Source organism: Puma concolor, chromosome E2 (assembly GCF_028749965.1).
Source record: "Puma concolor isolate L17-30 chromosome E2, mPumCon1.1.hap2, whole genome shotgun sequence".
Lineage (NCBI taxonomy): Eukaryota > Metazoa > Chordata > Mammalia > Carnivora > Felidae > Puma > Puma concolor.
In genome coordinates this window covers 46,805,574-46,833,548 of record NC_141681.1, presented here as the reverse complement: position 1 = coordinate 46,833,548, position 27,975 = coordinate 46,805,574, and the positions used below count along the sequence as shown (strand labels likewise).

Below are 27,975 nucleotides of genomic sequence, written 5' to 3'. Positions count from 1 at the left end.
ACCAAGCCAGCAAAGTAACACGCATTGAATAGGTTTTGGAAATAGATTAGTGAACAGAAACAAAGTTCTATCATTCATTCTCGGCTCCCCACATGCCTTGAATTTCCAAAGAGTAGGAGACTGGCAATTTCCCAACTGATACATGGGACTTGGATTTTCATTCTTCTGGCCCTAACTTCAATTTAAATTTCCCATTACTTCAGGGCATATACATGATATTATAAACTTTGAAAAGGAAGTGACAAGATAGATCTCTATGGTAACAACATCTACCAGTCACCATTATAACCATAACATCTTGCCTCCTTAATACTGGAAAAACCCAACACGAATATACTTTTTAATGCATCACCTATGTAGTATCCTTGCCAAAAATTTAACTGAAAATTCCATGCACGTTGTAGGCATGAAAAAATTGAGATTCCTATTTTTTTCCCCTTGTCATTATTTATTTAAAAAATTTTTTTAGGGGTGCCTGGGTGGCTCAGTTGGTTAAGCGTCCAACTCCGGCTCAGGTCATGATCTCGCGGTTTGAGTTCAAGCCCTGCGTCGGGCTCTGTGCTGACAGCTCAGAGCCTGGAGCCTGTTTCAGATTCTGTGTCTCCCTCTCTCTCTCTGACCCTCCCCCGTTCATGCTCTGTCTCTCTCTGTCTCAAAAATAAATAAACGTTAAAAAAATTAAAAAAAATAAAATAAAATAAAAAAATTTTTACAGTATAATTACCATAGTGTTTTATTACCTTCAGGTGTACAATATAGTGATTCAACAATTCTATACATTACTCAGTACTCATCATGATCTGTGTACTCTTGGTCCCCTTCACCAGTTTTATCCATCCTCCCCTACTCCCCACAGTGGTAACCATCAGTTTGTTCTCTATAGTTAAGAGTCTGTTTTTTGGTTTGTCTATTTTTTTCTTCGTTTCTTATTTTTTTAAGTTTATTTATTTTGTTTTGAGAGAGAGAGCGTGTGCAAGCTGGGGAGGGGCAGAGAAAGAATCCCAAGCAGGCTCTGCGCTGTCAGTGCAGAGTCTGACACGGGGCTTGATCTCATGAGATGGTAACCTGAGCGGAGATCAAGAGTTGAATGCTTAGCCAATTGAGCCACCTAGGTGCCCCTTGTTTTGTTTCTTAAATTTCACATATGAGTGAAATCATATGGTATGTCTTTCTCTGACTTATTTCACTTAGTATTATATCCTGTAGATCCATGTTATTGCAAATGGCAAAATTTTCATTCTTTTTTATGGCTGAGTAATATTCCACTGTAGATATGCCCACACCATCTTTATCCATTCATCAGTTGAGGGCCACATGGGCCACTTTCATAGTTTGGCTATTGTAAATAATGCTGCAATAAACATGGGGTGCATACATCTTTTTGAATTAGTGTTTTTGTATTCTTTGGGTAAATATCCAGTAGTGAAAATACTGGGTGCTATGTTAACTCTATTTTTAATTTTTTCTGGAAACTCCATACTGTTTTCTTCAGTGGCTACACCAGTTTGCCTTGCCACCACAGTGCCCGAGGTTTCCTTTTTCTCCACATCCTCACCAATATTTGCTATTTCTTGTGTTGCTGACTTTAGCCATCCTGACAGTTGTGACATGGTATCTCATTGTGGTTTTGTTTTGCATTTCCCTGATGATGAGTGATGTTGAGCATCTTTTCATGTCTGTTGGTCATCTTGTCTTCCTTGGAGAAATGTTTGTTCATGTCTTCTCATTTTTTAATTGGATTGTGTGTGTGTTCTGTAAATTTTTATATTTTGGGGGTACTAACCCTTTATCGGATATGTCATTTGCAAATATCTTCTCCCATTCAGTAGGTTGCCTTTTAGTTTTGTTGACTGTTTCCTTTGCTGTGCAAAAGCTTTTTATTAAAAAAAAATTTTTTTAATGTTTTTTTTTATTCCTGAGAGACAGAGCGAAAGAAGGTGAGGGGCAGAGAGAGGGAGACACAGAATCCGAAGCAGGCTCCAGGCTCCAAGATGTCAGCACAGAGCCCGACATGGGGCTTGAAGTCACAAACTGTGAGATCATGACCTGAGCCAAAGTTGGACGCTTGACCGACTGAGCCACCCACGCACCCCAAAAGCTTTTTCTTTTGATGTAATCTCAATAGTTTATTTTTGTTTTTGCTTCCCTTCCCTCAGGGGACCTATCTAGAAAAATGTTGCTACAGATGATGTCAGAGAAATTACTGCCTATGCTGGCTTCTAAAATTTTAATAGTTTCCTATCTCACATTTAGGTCTTGAATCCATTTTGAGTTTATTTTTGTGTATCGTGTAAGAAAGTGGTCCAGTTTCCCCAACATCATTTATTGAAGAGACTGGTTTTTTTTCAGTTGCATATTTCTGCCTCCTCTGTTGAAGATTAATTGACCATATAGTCATGGGTTTACTTCTGGGTTCTTTATTCTGTTCCATTGACCTATGTGTCTGTTTTTATGCTAGTACCATACTGCTTTGATTACTACAGCTTTGTAGTATATCTTGAAATCTAGGATTGTGATACCTCCGGTTTTGTTCTTTTTCAAGACTGCTTTGGCTATTCAGGGTTTAATTTGCCATTGTTTAAATAGTCAGATATTCCATTAAAACAGGAGTGACACTGAAATCATAACTATATTTCTCTCATTTGGTGAAGACATACCTATAAAGACTAACATTCAATAATTTCTCACCAGTGTGAACTGGCTGATATTAAAAAAGTTTGGGCCATACCTAAAGGCATTCTCACATTCCTTATGTTCTTAGCGTTTCATTATCTGTATGCATTCCCTGATGTGCTTTAAGGGCTGAACCATATCTGAAGGCTTTTCCACACTTCTTACACACGTAGGGTTTTTCACCAGTATGAATTCTCCCATGTTGAACAAGGTTTGAAGCATGACTAAAGGTCTTCCCGCATTCCTTACAATCATAGGGTTTCCCACCAGTATGAATTTTCTGATGTTGTGTAAGGTATCCATACATTTTAAAGGATTTCCCACATTCCGTACATTCATAGGGTTTCTTATCAGCATGGATACTCTGATGTGCAGTAAGGTGTGAACTATGTCTAAAGGTTTTCCCATTCCTTACATCTAAAAGGTTTCTCATCAGTATGAATACTCTGGTGTAGAGTTAGATTTCTATAGAAAGTAAAGGTTTTCCTACATATTTTACACTCATAGGGTTTCACACCAGTATGAATTTTTTGATGTTAAGATACCCATGCAAACTAAAGGTCTTTCCACACTCTTTACATTCATAGGGTTTCTCACCAGTAGGAGTTTTCTGAACAAGGTTTGAGCCAGTACTATAGGCCTTCCCACATTCTTGACATTCAAAAAGTTTCTTACCAGTATGAATACTCTGATGTCAAATAAGATTTCTATACAAAGTAAAGGCTTTTTTACATTCCTTACATTCAAAGTGTTTCACACCAGTATGAATTTTCTCATGTTGATGAAGGTATCCATATAAGCTAAAGGCTTTTCCACATTCCTTACATTCATAAGGCTTCTCACCTGTGTGAGTTTTCTGATGTTGAAAAAGTTTTGAGCCAGTAGTATAGGCTTTCCCACACTGCCTACATTCAAAAAGTTTCTCGCCAGTGTGAATACACTGATGTCGAGTAACATTTCTATACAAGGTGAAGGTTTTCTTACATTCCTTACATTCATATGGTTTCCCACCTTTATGAATTCTCTGATGTAGAATAAGGTATGAGGCAGTGGTATAGCCCTTTCCACATTCTTTACATTCATATGGTTTTTTACCAGTATGAACACTCTGGTGTACGGTAAGTTGATGACCTCTTTTAAAGGCCTTTCCACATTTCTCACATACATAAGGTTTCTCATCAGTATGGATTTGCCCATGTTCAACAAGGTTTGAGCGCCTACTAAAAGCCTTCCCACACTCCTGACATTTATAGGGCTTCTCACCAGTATGAATTCTTTGATGAATTCTAAGGTGTCCACCTTGACTAAAGGCCTTCCCACATTCCTGACATTCATAAGGCCTCCCGCCATTGTGGATTCTCTCATGCTGAATGATGTGTGAGGCATAAATAAAGGCCTTCCCACATTCCCTACACTGATAGGTTTTCTCACCAGTATGAAATCTCTGATGTACAGTAAGTTGATAACCGCTTTTAAAGTTCTTCCTGCATTCTGAACATTGATAGGGTTTCTCGCCAGTATGAAATCTTTGATGTAGGGTAAGTTGATAGCCACTATGAAAGTTCTTCCCACATTCTTTGCATTCATAGAGTCTTTCGCCAATATGAAACCTGTGATGTAGAATAAATTGATAGCCACTACTAAATTTCTTCTGACATTTCTTACATTCATAGAGTTTCTCTCTGTTATATATGCTCTGATGTTGTGTAGAAGATACATCTTTTTCATAAGTGGGCATTTCTACATAGCTGATTACCTCACAATGTAAATCCAAATCTGAAAGAAAAGAAGAAAACAAAAAAATATTTATATTTCTTATACAGAGAATATGGGACTTCTGTGAAAGAAATATGAACCAACACTTGTAATAAATGAAGCACTTATTGAATTGTAAAATATGGTTATGAACTTTTTGAAAGGTCAAGAATTCAGAGATGTATGTGAAGTTACATAAGATAGTGAAGTTTCTGAAATTTAGGTGTGGACCACGATCTTTGGCAAGCTTGTTATAAATCTGATATCCTGCCTGTGTCACGGACAACTACATTAGAAGTGAGAGGAAAAAAATACCTTGGATGGCATCTTTATTTTGAATCTATCACTGATTTAAATACAGATCAAAGGTTAAGAATTCATCCTAGGTTTGTCCAGTGATTTCTCTTTACTCTTGGAATACGATCCAAACCCCTTTCTGAGGATAGCAGGACTCCTCCTTACCTATATGGCATCATGTCCAAACACCGACCCCTCTGCGCCCTGTCTCCTTCTTTTCAGCATTTAGAATATGGTACAAACTTCCCTATCATTTGATGCTTTCCACAGACGATTTCATCTGACCAGAATCCTTAGACCTGAGCACTTTGTAGGTTGACCCTTCTCATCCTTTAGTCTCAGGATGAATATCCTACCCTTAGAAAGGCTGCACCTGCTAACTCTAAGTATTATATCCATGTCTCCCTTTTTATGGTCTAGCACTTCATTCCTTCCACCATCCCTTTGTTTCCAATTAGGATATCATTAATTTCCTTATTTGATATATTTTTTTAAGATACAAAAAATTTTTTAAATGTTTATTTTTGAGAGAGAGAGACAGACTGTGAGCAGGGAAGGGGCAGAGAGAGGGGGGACACAGAATCCGAAGCAGGGTCCAGGCTCTGAGCTGTCAGCACAGAGCCTAACGCAGGACTTGAACCCATGAACCGCAAGATCATGACCTGAGCTGAAGTTGGATGCTTAACTGACTGAGCCACCCGGGCGCCCCTCCTTATTTGATATTCTAAACAGTTCCCTAAACTTCCCCCAGAGCAGACACAATTCTTCCTTTTTCATCACTGAATTAGAGGGTTATGATGTATTATAGGTGCTAAATTAATTGATCTTGCTTACCTTCAGTTCTGTTATTCCTTCTCCATTCTAAATATACTAAATCTGTGTTGGTTCATCTCCTTTACCACATCCTCTCTTCCTTTTCCTTATTTTCAAGACCAGCCATCCTTCTACTTCCCGGATAAGTATTTTGATATGTTTTCAGTCAATTCACAGATATGTACTCAAATCAAATAAGAAATTCCTTCCATGTGGAGATGCTGGAGAGAATCAAGAAATTATAATATGGAGGAGTGTTTTGGGGTACCAGAGTGTCTGGGACTGACTGTTAAAAGGAAATATCAGATATAAGCTGGAAGATGGCAATCGAGATTCAGGAAAAGACTCAGGAGTATCAGTGCACAATGAAGGGGGCATGAGTCAAGGGCAAAGAGTATTCATCTGTGACTCAATTGTGGGATGTGTATAGCAGGTGGAATGATACATACTCTGACCTCAGAAAATAACGCTGAAAATAAGAGCAACATCAGAAAACAAAAAGCACTGCATCTAGAAAACTAAAGGCTCTTTACTAATTAAATGCTAGATCAATAAATGTAGTGGCAACCAGCAGAGGCAGAATGGATAACCACACAAACTTTGACTTGGACGTCAAGACTGATGATGACATGCATACATCATGTAAGTGTGAAACGATTTATTACTCGTATAATGAGGCTTCCCAGAAAGAGCAGAGTGGTTCTTAAATACATCTGAAAAGGACTTGAGTGATTGGAAAGAGATTGACTTAGTTTTTTGTTTTTTTTTTTTATGCTGGTTAGGGTGTGGTGCAGGGCTGAGGGTTCCTGGGCAGGGGTTTGCATGGTTTGAACTTTCCATGGGGACCAATGTAGGGAGCTCTCAGGCTTTTTATCAGCTTCCCCAAAAGTGGAGCAGAAGGAGAGGTGGGGCTTGAAAGCTGTCAGCAGTCAAAAATAAAAAAACAGAGTCAGTATCTTTATTGTACTAAGGAAATAAACAGTGAAAGTAGAGAAATATAACCAGGCAAAAGATGAAAATACTACATTTCAGAAGGTACAACATCCAGCCCTAATGCCCAGAGAAAAGCTGTCACCTTGACACAAATTAAATAAATAATTTACTAATAAAAGCTTAGAAAAAACATCAAAGTAAGTGAGAGGAAAACAAAAAGAATAAAGATAAAAAACCAGATTTTAATGAGTTTGGAAACAGAAAATCAACATACAAATTCAAAAAATTATCTCTTGGGGAAAAAAATCAACATGTGATGGTACACTAGCTAAACTAATTAACAAAAGGGAGAACAAACAAAAAATTAAAATTGTGAAAGGGAAAGACAAACAGGAAAATATTGATCAAAAACTATCCTACAAAGGACAAAAATCTGAAACAGGTCAATTTTCATGGAATAGAAAAAAATGTCAAAAAAGCTAGTAGTTGGGGCGCCTAGGTGGCTCAGTTGATTGAGCTTCCAACTCTTGATTTTGACTCGGGTCAAGGGATTGAGCCCTGTGGTGGGCTCTGTGCTGAGTGTGGAGTCTGCTTAAGATGCTCTCTCTCTCTCTCTGTTCCTCTCCCTACTCACGTGCACACTCTCTCTAAAAGGAAAAAAAAGGCTAGTATAGCAATCAGCACCCTGATCATTTACACTGTCATCTCTAAATATCCAATATTATGATCAGAGAATCCTTAAAGAAATATTTATTTATTTTTATGAGAAGAGAGAGAGAGAGAGAGAGAGAGAGAGAGAGAGAGAGAGAGAATCTTAAGCAGGCTCCATGCTCAGTGTGGAGCCTGATGTGGGGCTTGATGCCACAATCCTGGGATTATGACCTGAGCTGAAATCAAGAGCCAGACACTCAACTGACTGAGCCACCCAGGCGCCCCTAGAAATGTTTGATTCCAAGACCAAGGCAGGGAAGATACAAGATAATGCTCACAAATCTTGGGCTAAAAAAGTAAGGAAAGTTTAAAAGATTTATGGCTTTGTTGAAAAACACACGCTTCTGAGTATTATGCTGTTTTTGGTCATAATTGTGAAAATTTAAAAAAAAAGCAGGAAAAGTGATCATGTTGGATTAAACATATTAAGTAAATGAAAGATAGATAAAAATATAATGATGGGGTGCCCTGGTAGCTCAGTCAGTTGAGCCACCAACTCTTAATTTCGACTCTGGTCATGACCCCAGGGTTGTAGGAATGAGCCCCATCTCAGGCTCTACGTGGAGTGTGGAGCCTACTTAAGATTCCCTCTCTCTCCCTTTGCCCTTCCCCCGCTCTCTCTCTCAAATAAAAAAAAACATTATTTTTCAGATAACAGAAGCCATTTCCCAGTTATTTTTTCATTAAATAATGTGCAACTAAAAATCAAATATATTTTTTCTTTTTTTTCAAATATATTTTCCTGTGCATTCCAATCAATTTATATTTCAACATAACCAAATAGCCAAATAGATCATGTCAATAAAAAACTGTAGAAATCATGATAGAATTGAAAGAAACAACTACCTTACAATTCCCAATCGTATTAAGTATACCGTTCTTACAACTATGAAGAGAGTAATCGCTGCAGAACTGGTTGCTGTCATAATGCTGAAGCAAGATCAGAGGGACTTCTGTTCAGTTACAAAAGCAAAAAATATAACTGAATGATGAAGGAATCAAGCTGTTAGCTTAATAAAGTTTTAACATTCCAAAACTAACAGTGTAATCCAATACATGTTGTGTCTTTTGATAGAGTACCCATAACCGCCTATGATGTACTTGAGCCACAAATGTTTAATGTGAATCCCTCAAGAGAGAAAATAATTTCCAATCTACAAAAATACAAAGGGTAGAGAATAAACAAACTATACCACGGACAATACTGAGATAAGTTCAAAAGATGGCAAATTTTGCAATATAAGTGGCCTTGTCTCTTCAAAGGATTAGTATTAGAAATAAAGGGAATGTTTTAGATTAAGAGGGATTTCAGTGATATGATAAAGAGACAATGCACAGTCTTGCATTGGGATACTGATTTGAACAAATCAGATTGGGCCAAATGGGGTAATATGAATAGGATTTGGGTTTTGAAGATGCAATAAAATAAAAATGTAATAGAAATATAAAATAGAAAAATCACTGATAAAGAAATCAGGTTATAAAACAGTAAGAATATGATGTCTCTTTAATAAAAAGAGGAACACGTATATGCATATATGTCTTATATCCACTAAGGTGTTAAAGTGGTAGGAATAAGGTATTTTAATATCTTGAAAACACTTTTGCCTGTCTCTATTTTCTAATTTTCTACAATGCACATGGAGGATTGCTTAATAAGGGTTATTAATTTTGTGTTCATCTATTAACACAGCCTGAAATAAACCAAATATTGACACAATCCAAACTCTGTGTACAACATTTAATAAACGTGGACTTAGAACTTAATGGCTATAAGCCAAATATTGCAGAATTCAGTTCCTTTTCAGTCACAAATTACTTATAAAAACAGACCATAAACTGCTATAAATCAAGTCTGTACATATTTCAAAGGATCAAAAGCATACAAATTATGTTGTCTGATCACAAGTTATACTAGAAATTAATATTATAAAAATATATATTATCAACATATATTGGGAAATTAAGAAGTGCTTGTAGTTGATCAATGCACCAAAACAAACTGTGCCCTACGCTACAATAATAGTTATAAACTTTAAAAATCAATGTTTTGACTGAAAATTAAAAGCAAATGGAACTGCACATAAGCACTACCAAGTTAGTAAATTTGTTTCTCATGGGAAAACAATTCTGAAGCCATGTTCCACGTACACTGGGGTGAACAAATAAGTAAATGGATGATGGATGGTAGAAGCCAGTTTTGTCACTGTTGGAGGAGAAAGTTACAGATAAATGAGACAAGAAGGCTGAAATACTGGTTGGGAGTTGCAGACATCAGTAAGAACTCATGTTTAGCTTAATGTAAATACAGAGAGATAGATAATAAAACAATTACAGATACATGTATATATACATGGGTGACTACGCAGACATTTATTACCTAGTTAGGTTGTTTAGAGGGCATAGAAGCAATGGCATACCAGCAACAATTAGTATACCTAGTTCTCAGATCTTGGTTTCTAAATACTATCTTCCAGGGGCGCCTGGGTGGCTCAGTCGGTTGAGCGTCTGACTTCGGCTCAGGTCATGATCTCATGGTCCGTGAGTTCCAGCCCCGCGTCGGGCTCTGTACTGATGGCTCAGAGCCTGGAGCCTGTTTCAGATTCTGTGTCTCCCTCTCTCTCTGCCCCTCCCCCATTCATGCTCTGTCTCTCTCTGTCTCAAAAATAAATAAACGTTAAAAAAAAATTAAAAAAAAAATAAATAAAAAATAAAAACAAATACTATCTTCCAGTAAAAGAAACCAGGGCTCTTAAGAGAAATGGCTGATTCTAGGACCAGGGAAGGGGAAAAAAACAAAATGAATCTGAAAACAGTACCAGGAAAGAAATCCTCAAAAAACAAAAGGATGGGGATATTATATGGACACAAGAACCAAAGTAAAAGAGCTATCAATGTTCAAAGCAAAAGAAATAACATTTAATTGTAACTCAAAGTCTAAAATAAATATGGATAAGCCCACACTGAAATAAAGGGGGAAGAGACAAATCTTTTTTTTTTTAATTTTTAAATGTTTTATTTATTTTTGAGAGAGAGAGAGAGAGAGAGCACGCACAAGCGGGGGAGGGGCAGAGAAAGGGAGACACAGAATCCAAAGCAGGCTCCAGGCTCTGAGGTGTCATCACAGAGCCCGATGCGGGGCTTGAACCCATGAGCTGTGAGATCATGACCTGAGCTGAAGTTGGACGCTGACTGAGCCACCCAGGTGCCCCAAGAGACGAATCTTTTATACAGAATTCCGGATAAAATATATAGATTTCCTACTCTACAGAAGCTTAATTCCCAATCCAGGCCCCTTGCCCCCCAGGGTAAGCTAGACTTAGTGAGCTGCTCCTAAAGAGTAGAGTATAGAAAAGGAAAAATAGTAACTTTGGAGGGGAGAAAGAAGGTTAACATCACCAGTGGATATCATGTACCCCGCACATGATGCGATGTAAAGGACATTTCACTTCTGCTGCAGTCTTTCTAAAAACCCCTATCTCCAGTGTAAGTATGAGAAAAACAACAGACTCAGAATAGGGAATATTCTGAAGGACCTGGTAGAGCTGTCAAGACAGTCAAATTCCTGAAAGACAAGGAAAGATTAAAAAACTGTCACAAACCAGGAGAGACTGGAAGAGAGACTGGGAGACATGAAAAATAAATGCAATGTGGTACCCAGAATGGAAGGATCCTGGAACAGAAAAATGACATTAATGGAAAAATTGGTGAAATACACAAATAGAATCTAGAGTTTAGTTAATATGAAAGTAATTTTCTTAGTTTTGACAAATGTATCTGAATGATGCTGTTAACAATGATAGAAATCAGGAGAGATATATACAGAAGTCTCTCTACTATCTTTGTAACTTTCTATATCTAAAATCATTCTAAAATAAAGTTTACTAAAAAAAGATAATTACATACCACCTCTGTGGTAGTCTGGGTAAAAATGTTTAACCTTATTCTAATCATAAGAAGAAAACATCAAACCTAGAAAGCAGATATTCCATGAGAAAACTACACTGGATGCTACAAAATAATCAAACTCAAAGGGGAAAAAAAAAGGTAGGATGACAGTAAGATACAAAGCCTCACATCCAAATACAGTATATGAGTTTGGAATGGATCCTGGAAACAAATTTTACAAATGGCATTTTTGGAGAAAAGTTCAAAAACTGAAATATGGACTCTATGTTAGATGTAGGGCTGAATTGCTATGATAATAATAGTGTGACTACATAGAAGTTTTTAGTTTTAGGAAATGCATACAGAAGTGTTTGAGAGGTAAAATTTAATGGTAACTGCTACTTACCATCAAGTGAGCCAAGAAGAAAGGTGCATATAGAGAGAGAAAAAGGCAAATGTTAATATCCAAAGTTAAATCTGTGTGAAGGCTAATTAACTAACATATATATGCATACACACACACACACACACACACACACACACACACACACACACATATATACACATATACTTTTTTTTTTTTTTTTTTTAAGTAGGCTTCACACACAGCATGGAGCTCAACACGGGGCTTGAACTCATGACCTTAAACTCCTGAGATCAAGACCTGAGCTGAGATCAAGAGCTGGATGCTTAACTGACTGAGCCACCCAGGCACCTCAACTACATATATGTTTTTAATATTCTCATTTGGCTTGATGAATTTCTTTAAATTTTTTTTTTTCAACATTTATTTATTTTTGCGACAGAGAGAGACAGAGCATGAACGGGGGAGGGGCAGAGAGAGAGGGAGACACAGAATCGGAAACAGGCTCCAGGCTCTGAGCCATCAGCCCAGAGCCCGACGCGGGGCTCGAACTCCCGGACCGCGAGATCGTGACCTGGCTGAAGTCGGACGCTCAACCGACTGCGCCACCCAGGCGCCCCATTGGCTTGATGAATTTCAAAAACAAAAAGCTGGGAGAAAGAAAATAGTAGACCTAAGGTAGTATTTCCTAAACTTTTATACAGAAATTTTGAGCCAACGGGTGCCTGGGTGGCTCAGTCAGTTAAGCATCTGACTTTGGCTAAGGTCATGATCTTGCAGTTCATGGGTTCGAGCCCAGTGTTGGGCTCTGTGCTGACAGCTTGGAACCTGGACCCTGCTTTGGATTCTGTGTCTCCCTCTCTCTCTCTCCCCCTCCCCCACTCACACTCCATCTTTCTCAAAAATAATAAACATTACAAACAAATTTTAAACCAAATTATAATATCTGCATCCATTCCAATCAAATGTAGTTACAGTAGAAAAAATTTATACAACAGATATGCATACATGTGAGAAAACATGAAAATTAATCACCTAAACATTTATTGCAAGAAGCCAGAAAAAGAGCAACAAAATAAAAACAAATTAGAAAGAAAGATAAAAGTCATCTTACAAAATAGAGCCCACAAAAACCATAGAGGATCCACAATGCCGATATTGTATTTCAAAGCAATGTTACTAATGTGATTCTCTCAAGACTGATAAAGAGGAAGGAGACTGCAGCAATATCCAATGCAGGGATGTGAGCTAAGAGGGACCTCACTTAACGGCCCTCCACACCTCAAATGCAGTAAAATGACATCATGAAAAAAAACCCATTATGTTAATAATGTGGATGAAATGCATAAATCTCTAGAAAGTAACCTCTATAAAATCAACACACAGAAAACTTCAACAATTCTAGCATGGTGTAATCTGAGTTTTATTATTTAAAAAAACTTTTTTTTTTTTTTTTTTTTAAGTAATCTCTACCCACAGTGTGGGGCTCAAACCCACAACACCAAGATCAGGTGTCACATGCTCTAATAACCAAGCCAGCCCAGTACCCCAATCTGAGTAAGTTTTTAAAAAAAATCTACAATGGTAACTGAAGGCCCAGATGGTTTTTCTGGAATATTTCATCAACCCAACCATGTCAAAAGGGGGGAGAAAGGGTACATTCTCCTAAACACATTCATAAAGCTAACATAATCATTATATCCAATCTTAAAAAGTAAGAATATAGTTTAATCTCATTCATGAAATGTAAAGGAAATATTAAAAATTCAAATCTAACAATATTGAAAAGGGATAATATATCAACACACCATGACTAGAACTGGATTGCAGAATTCAGTCAATAAACAGAATTCAACACAGTAACAGAACAATGGAGAAAAAAAAAAATCTCATGATTATGTCAATAAATGCATAAAGAATAATTCCTGAGAATAATTTTAGCAATTATGTAAAACAGAACCTCCTCTCTGTGAAAAATATTTATATTAATTTTTAGACATACACCCTTGGGGTGTCTGGCTGGTTCAGTCAGAAGAGCATGTGACTCTTGATCTCTGGGTCATGAGTTTGAGCTCCATGTTGAGTGTAGAGATTATATACAAACATATATACACATACACTTAAAAAAAAAAAAAAAGAAAAAAATACCCTTATTTGTGGAACTATCCTTATTCTCAGGAGACGTTTGCTGAATGATTCATGGGTCAAGTCATGATGCCTAAGACATGCCTTCAAATATCTCCATAAATGTAGTGTAGAGAGAAATAAAATAGATATGGCAAAATCTTATCAGTTGGTGATCTATGTAAAAATCATTTTCATGGTTATGCACTTTGAATACTAATTAATTTTACTATTATAGAGCAAGAAAAACCACCTTTACTGGGAGAGTGTCCTGGAGTTTTTAACTTTAGTCCTTTTCTTACAGATATCTGGAACTTTTGGTATCTTGCCTTAAAGATATGCTAGGATGTGGATTGTCTAGATTTACTACTTTTTCATTCATTTGTCCTTTTTGGAGGACCTATTGGGAGACAAGTCGCAGAAGGCCATGACTGCTTTTAGCTATAGAGCTAATGCTCCATAAAGTGTTCCAGGTCATTGAAAAAGAAGGAAAGTAGGGACGCCTGGGTGGCGCAGTCGGTTAAGCGTCCGACTTCAGCCAGGTCACCATCTCGCGGTCTGTGAGTTCGAGCCCCGCATCGGGCTCTGGGCTGATGGCTCAGAGCCTGGAGCCTGTTTCCGATTCTGTGTCTCCCTCTCTCTCTGCCCCTCCCCCATTCATGCTCTGTCTCTCTCTGTCCCAAAAATAAAATAAACGTTGAAAAAAAAAAATTAAAAAAAAAAAAAAAAAGGAAAGCTTCCTAATTCTTTTATAATTTTTATGAAAAAAATATTAATATCTAAACCTGATAAGAGACACTAAAAGAAAATATGGGCCAAAATAACTTCTGAATATCAAGAGAGACCATATAATATACTAACAAAGAAAAATCCAAGCAAACAGGAGCTCAGGGATACTTCCACAACATAAAATACACACACACACACACACACACACACACACACACACACACACACACACTCACTCTTTCTCTCTCTCTCTCATTTCTAAAGCTAGTATCTTATTAGGTGGGGAAACATAGGATTTCTGCTGAGATCAAGAACAAATCGAGGAAGCTGACTATCTCTGCAACTATTCAAAACTGTACTAAAGAGGTGGCTCAGTCAGTTAAGCGTTTGACTTTGGCTCTGGTCATGATCTCATGGTTTGTGGGTTTAAGCCCCGGTTTGGGCTCTGTGCTGACAGTTCTGAGCCTGGAGCCTGCTTCAGATTCTCTGTCTCCCTCTCTCTCTGCCCCTCCCCTATTCATGCTCTTTCTCTGTCTCTCAAAAATGAATAAACATTAAAAAAAATTTTGTTTAACTGTACTAAAGATATTAACTATTTGATTAGACAAGATAAATCAGAGATAGGAAAAAGAGGTAAAGAACAAATAAAACTATCCCTATTTATAGATGATATAATAGTATACCAGGATATAAAGGGTAAAACTTTTTAAAAATAAGACCAAGAGTACCAATCCAGAAACAAAATTAAGAAAGAAATGCCATTTACAATTATATCAAAAAGAATAAAATATGTAGGAATAGGTTGAACAAAAGAAGCCTGAGATCTATACATTGACAATTTAAAAATACTGTGGAAAGAAATTAAATACCTAAATAAAAGGAGAGACCTCTCAGGTTCATGAAGGACAATACTGCTAAGATTACAATGCTACACAAACTGATCAACAGATGCAATGCAATCCATAGCATCAAAATGTCAACTGCTCTTGTCGCTGAAAATGACAATCTGATTATATAGAAATATAGGAGGCTCCAAATAGCCAAAATAATTTTGAAAACAAACAAAAAAGAACAAAATAACAGAAATCACACTTCCTGATTTCAAAACTTACTACAATGCTACAATAAATCAAGACAGTATGGTGCTGGCATATACAGATATATAGATCAATGGAATAGAATGCAGAGTGCAGAAATAAAATCTCAAATTATGATCAATTCATTACTGAAAAGGGAACCAAAAAAATTCAATGGAGTCTTAAGCAACAGTGTTAGGAACAAGTGGATATTCACACACAAAAGAATGAAGTTGGAACCTCACACTGTATAGCGCACATGAAAATTAACTCAAAATGGATCAAAGGCCAAATGTCAGAACTAAAACTAATAACTGCTTAGAAAAAAAACACTGCAGTAAATTTTTGAGACTTGGATAACACAATGATTTCCTAAGTATGATACTAAAAGCAAAGCAACAAAAGAAATAATAGAATGAAATATTATTCGGCCACAAAAAAGAATAAAGTATTGATACTTCATATTATGTTGATGAATCTCAAAAATATTATGAAAGAAGACATTCATAAAAGGCTACATATTACATGATTCTATGTATATAGAAATATTCCTAATAATCAAATATTTAGAGACAGAAAGTAGACTAGTGGTTTATCAGATGCTGGGTATACAGAGTGACTGCTAGTGGGTATCAGGTTTCTTCATGGGGTGATGGGTTATACACTGGTGATGGTTGCACAAAATGTGATTATACAAAAAACAATGACTTGTTCACTTTAAGGAAGAGCCTTTTTGCCCTTTTTTTGTTTTTTAAATGTTTATTTTTCAGAGAGAAAGAGCACGAAAGCTGGGGAGGGGCAGAGAGAAGGAAACAAGATCTGAAGCAGGCTCAGTGCTGTCAGTGCAGAGCCTGTTGTGGGGCCCGAACCCACGAACCGGGAGATCATGACCTGAGCCAAAGTCAGACGCTTAACCAACTGGGCCACCCAGGCATCCCTGACTTGTTCATTTTATTTAAGAAAAATTTGGGTGGGGCAGGGGGCGCCTGGGTGGCTCAGTCGGTTAAGCAACTGACTTAGGCGCAGGTCATGACCTCATGGTTAGTGAGTTGAAGCCCTGAGTAGGGCTCTGTGTGGATAGCTCAGAGCATGGAGCTTGCTTCGGATTCTGTGTCTCCCTCTCTCTCTGCCCCTTCCCTGCTCACACACACTCTCTCTTCTCTCTCAAAAATAAATGAATATTTTTTTAAAAATGGGGTACCTGGGTAGTTCAATTGGATAAGCGTCTGACTTCAGCTCAGGTTATGATCTCACAGTTCGTGGGTTTGAGCCCCGTGTCAGGCTCTGTGCTGATAGCTCAGAGCCTGGATCCTGCTTCTGATTCTATATATCCCTCTTTCTCTCTGTCCCTCTCCCTCTCATACTCTGTCTCTCTCTCTCTCTCAAAAATAAATAAACATTTAAAACAAATGATAAAAACTTAAAAAAATTTTTTTTACTTGTTCATTTTCAAAGACTGATTTCATGTTACATAAATTATATAGCAATAAACCTGTTGAAAAAATTGAGAGTCTTTCTACTGGAAAACCATAACTAGGTAAAGTACAAAATGGGAGAGAAAATGTGATTTATAACAGTAAAGAACAAGATTAAACATTGAAGAATAAAATTAATAAAAATACGTAAAACCTATTTCAGAAAAATTATAAACACTCCTGAAAGACATAGAAGTAGCCTCAAACAAATGGAGAAACAACCGCTCTTCTTGGATTGGAAGACATTATAAAGATTCCTCATAAATTAATTTGTAAATTTAGTGCAATGCAAATAAAATACCAACAAGCTTTTCATGGAGTTAGAAAAGTTAATAATCAAGTTTACATGGAAAAACAAACATTCAAAAATAGGCAGAAAAACACTGAAAATCTAAAAGGGAGGACTAGCTCTAACAAACATTAAAATGTGCTACAATGTACCCATAATACAAGCAATGCAGTATTGGTACATGCATACACAAATAAAACAGTAGAACAGAATAGAAAGCTCAGAAAACAACCCAAGAATATACGGAAATTTATTATTTGATAAAGGTGGCATTTCAAATGAAGGGAACAAAGATAGATGTTTAAATAAATGGTGTTGGGACAACTGGGGTAGCCATACGGAAAAAGATTTCATTAGACCCATACTTACTTTATTTATGTTTTTTACTTATTTTTTAAGTTTATTTTTGAGAGAGAGAGAGAGAGAGAGACCATGCACGCAGTAGGAGGAGAGGGAGAGGGAGAGGGAGAGGGAAAGAATCCCAAGCAGGCTCTGCACTGTTAGCAGACAGCCTGACTCAGGGCCAGAACTCGTGAACTGTGAGATCATGACCTGAGCCGAAACCAAGAGTCAGATGCTTAACTGACTGAGCCAGCCAGGTGCCCCAGGACCTTATTTTATAGACAAGAATAATTTCCAAATGGTTTATGGATTTACATGTAAAAAATAAAACCATACAAGTAATGGAAGAAAATATGTATATTTATCCTTAACCTTGAGATAGTTTCTAACCACGACACAAAATTCGGAGATAATAAGACTGACTGATGAATTTGACTATATTAAAAAGTAAATAAACTCCCATAATCAAAATAAAAAAAAACAATTGAGAAACTGGGAGAAAATATTTGCAACATACACTTCAGACAAAGGGCTAATACTCTTAATATATAAAATCACTCTTGGGGGCGCCTGACTGGCTTAGTCGGAAGAGCATGCAACTCTTGATCTCAGGGTTGTAACTTTAAGCCACATGCTAGGTGAAGAGATTACGTAAAAATAAAATCTTCAAGAGCACCACTGTGTGGCTTAGTCAGTTAAACATTCGACTCTGGATCTCAGCTCAGGTCTTGATCTCAGTTCAAGCCCTGTGTTGAGTTCCATGCTGGGCCTGGAGCCTACTTAAAAAATAAAGGGGTGTCTGGGTGGCTCAGTTGGTTAAGCGTCTGACTCTTGATTTCAGCTCAGGTCATGATCCCATGATTTGTGAGAGTGAGCCCAGAGTTGGGTGGGGCCTGCTTGGGATTCTCTTTCCCTCTCTCCTTCTCTCTCTCTCTCTCTCTCTCCCTCCCTCGCACCCTCCCTCCCTCCCTCTTTCTCTGCCCCTCACACACTTGGTCTAGCTCTCTCAAAATAAATAAACTTTAAAAAACAAAAAGAAAATGGGGGAGAGACACAAACCCAACAGTTTGGGTTTGAAATAGAAATCGCTCTTAAACATATGAAAAAATGTTTCACTGACTTATAAAGAAAATGCAAATTGAAACCAGATACCATTTTTTCCCTGTTGGGTTTGTAAAAAGTTAAAAGTATGACAATATATTCTGTTGTTGAGTTTTTAGTCAGAGTATTTTTTTATGATCTGAACAATAGGTATGTTTACTGTTGTTAAGATACTCTCATACATGGCTGGTGGAAACACAAACTAGTAAAACCCGACTGGGGGGTGATTTTGGCAATATCATACAAAAACACATATGCATCGGGCACCTGGCTGCCTCAGTCAGTAGAGCATGCAACTCTTGAGCTCAGGATCATGAGTTTAAGCCCCACATGGGACGTGGAGCCTACTTAAAATAAAGATTAAACACACACACACACACACACACACACACACACACACACACACACACACACACAAAACACATAAGTAAGTACCTTTGGAACCAGAAACCACACTTCTAGGAATCAACCTGGAAGCTAAACTTCCAATGATATTACAAAAATACATATGGGTCAGACTATTTGCTTTTGTGTTATTTACAACCACAACACATTGAAAACAACCTAAAAGCCTAAACAGAAGAAAGTCACTGAATAAACAATGGCACATCCACATATAGGAGTACTAAGCAGTCACAAAGCAATGAGGAAGCTCTCTATCTGCTGTAAGAAGTAATTTCCAGGATAAATTATTAAGGGAAAACAGCAAGGAGTAATTGAGAATCTAAGATATGCTAAGGTTCAATGTAAGAATGGGACCTCATAAAAGTATCTATGTAAACGAAATTAGGAAGAATAAACCAGAAACTGATGGGATCACTTACTTTGAAGGAGTGGGAATAGGGTAGAAAAAATGAGACCAGGGTATCAAAATTGAAGGGGGGGGGGTGGTGCCTGGGTGGTTCAGTTGGTTGAGCATACGACTTTGGTTCAGGTCATGATCTCGTGTTTTGTGGGTCCCAGCCCTGCATCAGGCTCTGCATTGGCAGTGTGGAACCTGCTTGGGATTCTCTCTCTCTTTCTCTTTCTCTCTGGCCCTCCCCCACTTGCACATGCTCTCTCTCCCAAAATGAATAAATAAAAACAAAACAAAATTGAAAGGGCAACAACACTTCATGAGAATTCTTTTTTTTTTTTTTAATTTTTTTACATTGATTTATTTTTGAGAAACAGAGTGAGACAAAGCCTGAGCGGGGGAGGGGCAGAGAGAGAGGGAGACACAGGATCAGAAACAGGCTCCAGGCTCCGAGCTGTCGGCACAGAGCCCAATGCGGGCTCGAACCCACAAACTGTGAAATCATGACCTGAGCCGAGGTCGGACGCTCAACCGACTGAGCTACCCAGGCGCCCCATGAGAATTCTTTTCTGTATAGTTCTTACTCTTAGAACCACTGTAATAGTTCACATGCACCTGAAATAAATAAATAAATATGAAACAGGATGTAGGGCAGGAGAGGTGCCTAAAATAACAAATTGAGCTAATTCTACAAAAAAATGGATAATATAATCACATTGAAGAGGATGAAGAAGAACTAAACAATTCTAGAAAACATCATTTTGACTGGACACTGTACTGCTAAAGGCAAAGAGAACTGTGCAAATATTGTATTCTGGATAGTAAAATTTGCTTCCCATAGAAAAAGAGGTTGAAAATTTTGAAATGAGTCCAAGCAAAATCCACACTGGTGGCTGCAGAAAACCGAGTGAAAATTGGAAGAGAAATAGGTTATCTGCATTGTCTCAAAGTTTCTCCCCCAAGATGTTTATCAATTAGAAAGGAAAAAATAGGAGGTGTCTGGGTGGCTCAGGTCATGATCTCGCAGTCTGTGAGTTCAAGCCCCGCATCGGGCTCTGTGCTGACACGCTGAGCCTGGAGCCTGCTAAGGATTGTTTCCCTCTCTCTCTGCCCTTTCCCTGCCTGCTCTGTCTCTCTCTCAAAAATAAAACAAAAACATAAAAAAAAAAATTTAGAAAGGGAAAAATAGTCACTTTACAGTAGAGAAACCTGGCAGATAGTACCTTAACAGAATGTTTAACATTGACAGCAACAGTAACAACACATATCTATGTCATGGACCCTCTAATATGCACTGAGATCATGCCATCCCTTCTGTGGGACTGTCACCAAAAATGAACAAAAATGTACTTATCAGTAAATAGCAGTCCAGTAGCAGACTTCAGGAATATCTGAAATAATAAATGCAAGTTTCAAGGATGTGAAAAACCAGAAAGCCCATGAAACTGTCACGGATTGGTAAAGACTAGAGAAACATTTTGACTAATACCAAATGGCATCCTGGATTTGATCAGAGAACAGAAAAAAAGGCATTTGTGGAAAACTGGTAAAATCTGAACAAAGTCTATGATTAAATAGTATTAATAGTATGGTACAAACGTTCATTACTTAGTTTTGATAAATGTACTTAAATAAATACTGTCTTTAGAGGAAGCCAAAATACGGTGTTCTTTCCGTCTGGCCAGGTGCAATTCAGCAACTGGGTCAATTTTACCGTAAATAATGAGACTGATTAACATAGTCGACACATTCTGGTTTGTCTGTTTTTAAGGACGCAGAGTTAGAAGACCAAATCCTTATACAGAATGGGAAAGTGTTTTGTTAATCCTTTGCCCAGATCACCCAAGGGTTTTCATAATGTTGTAAGAATATTATAGTTTTTTGGGTTTTTTTGCAAGTAACCTCTTCATTCACTGAGATGTAGGTGTTTGTAAACTTATCCATAGAAGCATATTGGAATGGCCCTGTGCTTAATTCACTGAAACTAAACTGGGCCCAATGTGTCCTTCAACTAAAGTCTTCCTTAAGATATGTGTCTGTTAACATAAGTGTAGAAGCATACGAGAAAAGAGCTGGCGCCAATATAGTTTTACTGACATCAACTCTTTCAGTTTCCCAGCACAATTCCAACATGGTGGTGGAGAAGCACTCCCCTCCTTTCCTCCCCTCCCTACCTCCCACCCCCAGCACCAAGAATTCTCTGATACCAGCAGGGTGTCTGAGAATTCAACTCAATTCTGACACAACCTACCTGGAGATAGCATCAGATTCCACAGGTTAAGGGCTCAATCCCTACAAGACTGCTTTCCATCCCCCACTCAGACACCAGTCACAAGCCCCAGGCTGTTTATTACCTGTGCTTCTGACCAAACAGCTATAGATTGGAGGTTCCAATGACCTCCTCCTTAGGTTCTTTTAATTTGTTAGAGTGGCTCATAGAACTCAGGGAAATGTGTACTTATGTTAATCAGTTTATTAAAGGATAGGAATCAATAGTCAGATGAAGAGGTACATAGGGCAAGCTTGGAGCTTCCATGTCCTCTCCAGGTGTGCCACTATCCCCATATCTACACTTGTTCACCAACCCAGAAGAACACAGTCCTTCTGGTTTCTATGGAGACTTCACTGCATAGTCATGACTAACTCATTGGCCATTGGCTAATTCTACCTCCAGCTTCTCTCCCCTCCCAAGAGTCTGGGGGTTGGGACTGAAACCCTCCAACACATGGTTGGTCCTCCAGCCCCTGCCCTTGGGGTGGGATCCAGAAGTCACCTTGATTTTTTTAATTAAAAAAAAATTTTTTTAATGTTTATTATTTTTGAGAGAGACAGAGCTTGAGTGGGGGAGGGGCAGAGAGAGAGGGAGACACAGAATCCCAACCAGGCTCCAGGCTCTGAGCAGTCAGCACAGAGCCCAATGTGGGGCCTGAACTCGTGAACTGTGAGATCATGACCTGAGCTGAAGTCAGACGACCAACCAACTGAGCCACCCAGGCGCCCCATAATTTTTTTTTAATGTTTATTTATTTTTGAGACAGAGATAGAGGATGAACGGGGGAGGGTCAGAGAGAGAGGGAGACACAGAATCTTTAGCAGGCTCCAGGCTTTGAGCTGTCAGCACAGAGCCCGATGGGGGGCTCAAACTTACGAGCTGTGAGATCATGACCTGAGCTGAAGTCGGATGCACCTTACATGATCAAATCAAGAAAAAAACTGGAAAAAATATATATATAATTGGTGATTAATGGTGGGGGGGCAGGGAGGGAGAAGGACATGATGACAACACACCACGGGTAATTTTATTTTTCTTGTTCATTAATTTAAAATTTTTTTTAACGTTTATTCATTTTTGTGAAGCAGGGGAGAGGCAGAGAGAGAGGGAGACACAGAATACAAAGCAGGCTGCAGGGCTCCGAGCTGTCGGCACAGAACCCAATGCGGGACTTGAACCCACGAACTGTGAGATCATGACCTCAACTGAAACCGGACGCTTAACCGACTGAGCCATTCAGGCACCTGGCTTGTTCATTAATTCTTTAGGTTACTGGATTCTCCTGCAACAGTCAGATATAATTCCTACCTGGAAATACAGCATCAATATTATCCAACATATCTCTTAAAGTAAAATTATAGGGAGAATCTTTCCACTTATAAAGTAAACTATGAACTCTAACTCTGAATTGGAAAAACAATGTTATTGAAATAAATTTCACCTACCATTTCTGGGACAATCCTTGAGTAATATCATCAGTATAATTCAAAAGTTTCACTATCAAGATTTTTCTGTGGATGAACATAATTCAGGTAAGTGGAATTAGCAGAGTGAATGAATGTGTAAAAAGCAGATAGAAAAGAGTTTTATACACAGTAGATTCTCAATAAATGTAGATACAGATGTCTCCTTCACACATATATAATTAAAATGCCATTTTGGATACAAACCTTGCAAAATGTCTTATATAACTCTCTAGTGTTAAATGAGATTCATACATAATTTAAAAATGCTTTTGAGTAATACTTTTCATAGCTATGAATATTGCTTCATATTACCTTATATATTTTTCCTTCTTATGAAGAATCTTTATAAGTATAATTTCATTAGCTGTACGTTATTTTATCTCATGTATGTATATAGTATGTAGTGGGATTTACTCAACCATTTCTGTAATCTTGAACATTTTATACAAGATTGTACCCATTATTACCATTTTGTTTCCAAACCAATATTTCTGAATTAATTTGGTTATATTTACCTTTGATAATCAGTAAATACACATTTCTGAATACCATTTCAAGTGATCTGTGGGCCCCTGGAAAGCTCATAAGAGCAATCAAAGAATTGAAGATCAAGAACCTCTGTTTTTAACCAGTTGAGCCTCTGGATAATTTTCTTACCTTGCAAATAACCATCAATTACCTTCATATTGTCGTTACTATTGGACCCTGAAGGGGAATCACCCAGAATCACAACAGTTAATATGTATTGAACACTCCTATGTTCCAAGCTCTGTTGCCATGAGCTTTACATTTTTATCTTTGTTATATCCCTATGATGTATGTACTGTTATAACGTACATCTGAGCACCGTGGAACACAGAGGCTGTGTGGACACACCAAGCTCATACAGCTAGGAAGTGGCAGGGCCAGGATTCAAACCAAATATTGGATATTCAGGACCCATCCTCCTCAATATCACACCATGTTGCCCCTCACAACCCACACAATGGTATACCTGAAAACACTCAGGCTGCCAGACCACAAGTTAACACCTGACTAGTACTACTAATTATAACTTAGAGATCACCTGAACACATTCCTTCCACCGTTGGCACAGATCTCTATCCTCAAATTCCCAATTATAATCCCCCTTCCAAAAGCTTCACAAAGCCGATGCCTTTGTCATTTGCTGATTAGTAGGCCTCTGCAGAAAATCAAAGATATCTGGTGTGTGATTCCCCATAAACCCTGCTGCCTTGCTTAATCACCAACTAAAATAAAGACCAACTGTATAATTCAAATGACATTCAATTAATATGTGATTATTACCTGGAGAAGACAGAGAAAATAAGAGCCACTGTTGAGGGAGGATTTACCTCGATGACTTCCATCATGGACTGGGGACGGGAGGCGTAAGGTTGTCTCCACCTAGCCCACTTCAGACAAAGAAAATCAAATGTTCCACACCCAAATAAAAATTTTGTGGGGCGCCTGGGTGGCTCAGTCGGGTAAGCATCCAACTTTGGCTCAGGTCATGATCTCATGGTTTGTGAGTTCGAGCCCCCACATTGGGCTCTGTGCTGACAGTGCAGAGCCTGCTTGGGATTCTCTAATTCCCTTTCTCTCTCTCTGTCCCTCCCCCAAACCAGTCAAAAATAAATAAATATTAAAAAAATTTTTGTGTGTGAACAGGAAACTCACCTGAAGTTTGATTTTTTTTTTTTTTTTTTGGCATCAACAATATTTAACGTGCATTACAGTGCAACATCTCTTTCCTACTCCTTGTGTTGCTTCTTTTGGAGAATGGCAAGAATGGAGAAGTGAATCATAACCTCACATACAAACCCGGAAACAGAAGGGGTGCTGAAACCTGTATTTGATTTCACTGTGGGTGCCTGGGGTCAGACCTGTGGCAATGCTGCCGTCATGGACTTGTAGCTGTTCCCACAGGCACCAAGGGCAGGGCTTCCACCAGAGTGTGTGACTCTGATGGCCCCATAATGTCTTTACAAGAGCCTGGTCTAAGGGGCACCTTGAGGCTCTAAAACTTACTACCCCAAGTTGAGGTGTGTGCTTTCTTGCTGGAAACCTTCATTTTATGCTAGTGCAAAATGTGACCTCTCTTAGGGTCATTTCTTTGTTGCAGCTGCACAGTGGCTGTGCAATGAGAGGGTAGAGGAGCCAGTACATAACCACTGGGCACAGAGACACGCATAGAGGCCACAACGCATGCTCACATAAAGGCCATTCTTCCTAGTCAAAGGCACACAATCACACACTCCTTTGGGGGTCACAACGGCATAGACCGTCACCGGAGTCCCACCCGGGCCTGTTACACGCATAGACACGCACACCGCACGCTCGCTCCCACCCTCGGTGACCCTGTCTCACAATCCCCTCTTTTGCTTCTCAGGCACATGCAAATGTGACACATTGTGTCTACCCACTAGGCCCTCTGACCTAGCGCAGCTCTAAACTTTCGACCTCTAATCTCACTGCAGGTTTAGGTCTGGCATCGACTATGGGTACAGGACATCCCGCGGTGGTTTCTTCCTTTGACACCACCATCGCACCTTGTGGCCCCATAATCCCCAGGGTACCACCCATTCCCCGCCCCCCTCCCCCCCATTAATTCGGCCTCAGTGACCTCTGGGAAATGTGGCCTTCAAGAGAATTCTTGGTTGGCTGTGGGCGCCTCATGTTCAAAGGACTTTACTGCATTTTGGACCCGCCCCTAAACAAGCCAAGCCGCGTCTGCAAAGAGCTGCTGGCGCTTCCTGCTGAGGCTGCAACAGTAAATCGGCTGGTCTTTCCAGAAAGCCAAAGGGGACTGTGGAGTCTGAAGCCGTGTAGGCATGTCTGGGGCCTCGGGCAGCTGTCCAGTGCTATCCTAATGACCAGGGGTGTGTGGGAGGAACCCGGAGTGTGGCGGCCATCCTCCAGGTGAGAGCCTCGCCACCTCAAGGTACTTACTGTATTTCAGTCTCTGGTGCTGCCCCTATTCCTGGACTAGGTGCCCTACAGATAAGGATTTTTCTCAGATAGCCTTGGATGGATTTATTGACTAGGAAAGCTCATTATGTAATGTGCCAGAAATTGGGGTTTCCCTATGCCTCTTGGGTACAGGTTTTTGACAGATTTCAAACCTCAAATCCAAGCCATTCCTTTATGTGCCAAGGAGTGTGACTGTGCAATATAAAAACCTACTTTTCAAAAACACTGTCAGGGTTTAACTGTCAGGATTTAAAGCGTGAAGGGCAGTGATCTTAAACTTTACTTTCCTCAACACAAGGAACTGAATTCTATTATTATTCCTATTTTGTAGAAGTTGGTTAAATAACCTGCCCTATATCATACATTTCTAGTATGCTATGGAATCCATATTTGAAACCATGGCTGAAAGACCACAGCCTGACTCTTAATTCTTACTATGCATATAGAGCTTCTCAAACGTCCGTTGACAAACAGCAATAGCACTACAAGTTAGGTGCTGTTTTTACCTCATTTCAGTGACAAGAAAACCAAGGCTCACTAAGGTTCAGTTAAATATCTGGAATCTTCCAAATACTAAGTGAGCACAGCTGGGAACAAAATAGTATCTTCCTAATTTCAGATACAATGTTGAGGGCAGTCAATGCAAAACAATGACCCAACAACAAATACATGTTAGGCAGTTTGTAGGGCCTCTTTTTTTTTAAGATTTCAATAAGGCTTGGGCTCCCAGGTGGCGCAATCAGTTAAGCTTCCGACATTGGCTCAGGTCATGATCTCATGGTTTGTGTGTTGGGATCCCTGCATCCGGCCCTGAGATGATAGCTCTGAGCCTGTAGCCTGCTTCAGATTCTGTGTCCCTCTCTCTCTGCCCCTCCCCCACTTGTACTCTGTCTCTATCTCTCAAAAATAAATAAACATTTAAAAATTTTTTTTCAAAAGGCTCTTGGAGTGTGGGTATCTGTATCTCAAATTTGAAGATGAGAAAATTGATAGATAACTATCAAGATCAAATCAGTGTTTAAGGATAGATACAGATTGGAACCCAGGTGTTTCTAAATTCAATGCACAGGTCACAGTCAGGTCTCATCCTTTCTCCTCATTCAGGAGAACTCAAATCTCCGCCATTATCAAGGCAAACTTTTAATTCACCCTTTTGTTTATATAAATGCCTAAGAATAAGGCTTCCCACCCCCAGCTCCAACCTTAAACACTATCTCCACACATCTTCTTTCACTGGAACAGAGCCCCCATGAAGGCAGAGACTTTGTCTATTCCACCATTATGTTCTCATCAACTAGAATAGAGCCTTCTGTGTATTGGGTGTTCGTTAATTAGATTCAAAGGAATTAACATTCCTGTGATTTCCCCTTCACCTCTTAACTATCCTTTCTTGCCCCCTGGCCTTCCAAGTCTCTGTATCTGGAATCTGCTCTGAGTGATCTCTCTCCATTTACCCACAGCTTGAGAAGTTCACCTGGATAATAATGAACAGATAACACATCAAAATTTGTGACATTCAGCTAAAAAAAGGGGGGGGGGGCTTAAAGGGAGTGGCTAAAATTCAGAATACTGAAAATAAGTGACAAAGATGTGGAGTCACTGGAACTGTGACACATTAATAGGAGACTATGAAATAGGTTTAAAAATTGGAAAACAGCTTGGCAATTCATTCTAAAGTCAAGTACATGGGGCGCCTGGGTGGCTTAGTTGGTTAAGCTTCCGACTCGGCCCAGGTCATGATCTCATGTTTCATGAGTTTGATTCCTGCATCAGGCTCTGTACTGCAGGTGCAGAGCTTGCTTAGGATCCTCTCTCTCCCTCTCTCTCTGCCCCTGCCTGGTTCGTGCATACACATGCACTCTCTCCCTCCAAAATAAAATAAACTTAAAAAAATAAAA

The 27,975-nt window shown here is 38.9% G+C and overlaps 2 protein-coding genes across 3 annotated transcripts in view; both read right to left on the bottom strand.

The window, feature by feature from the left end:
* Positions 1–27,975, bottom strand: part of LOC112851019 (uncharacterized) — a 57,490-nt gene that overhangs the window by 26,938 nt on the left and 2,577 nt on the right. Inside the window, exon 2 of one of the 2 annotated variants that reach the window (XM_086689624.1) lies at positions 23,084–23,149. The exons of the other annotated variant lie outside the window; for it this stretch is intronic. Coding sequence (XP_086545750.1) covers positions 23,084–23,114 — 31 coding nt within the window. The 5' untranslated portion in view covers positions 23,115–23,149. The remainder of the gene's footprint in view (positions 1–23,083; positions 23,150–27,975) is intronic. 2 annotated transcript variants of the gene reach the window in all.
* LOC112851280 (uncharacterized) lies at positions 707–22,977 on the bottom strand. Its single transcript, XM_086690864.1, is given in 4 exon segments — positions 707–3,080; positions 3,082–3,211; positions 3,214–4,449; positions 22,947–22,977. Coding segments are annotated over 4 exon segments (1,728 nt in total). The 3' UTR covers positions 707–2,749.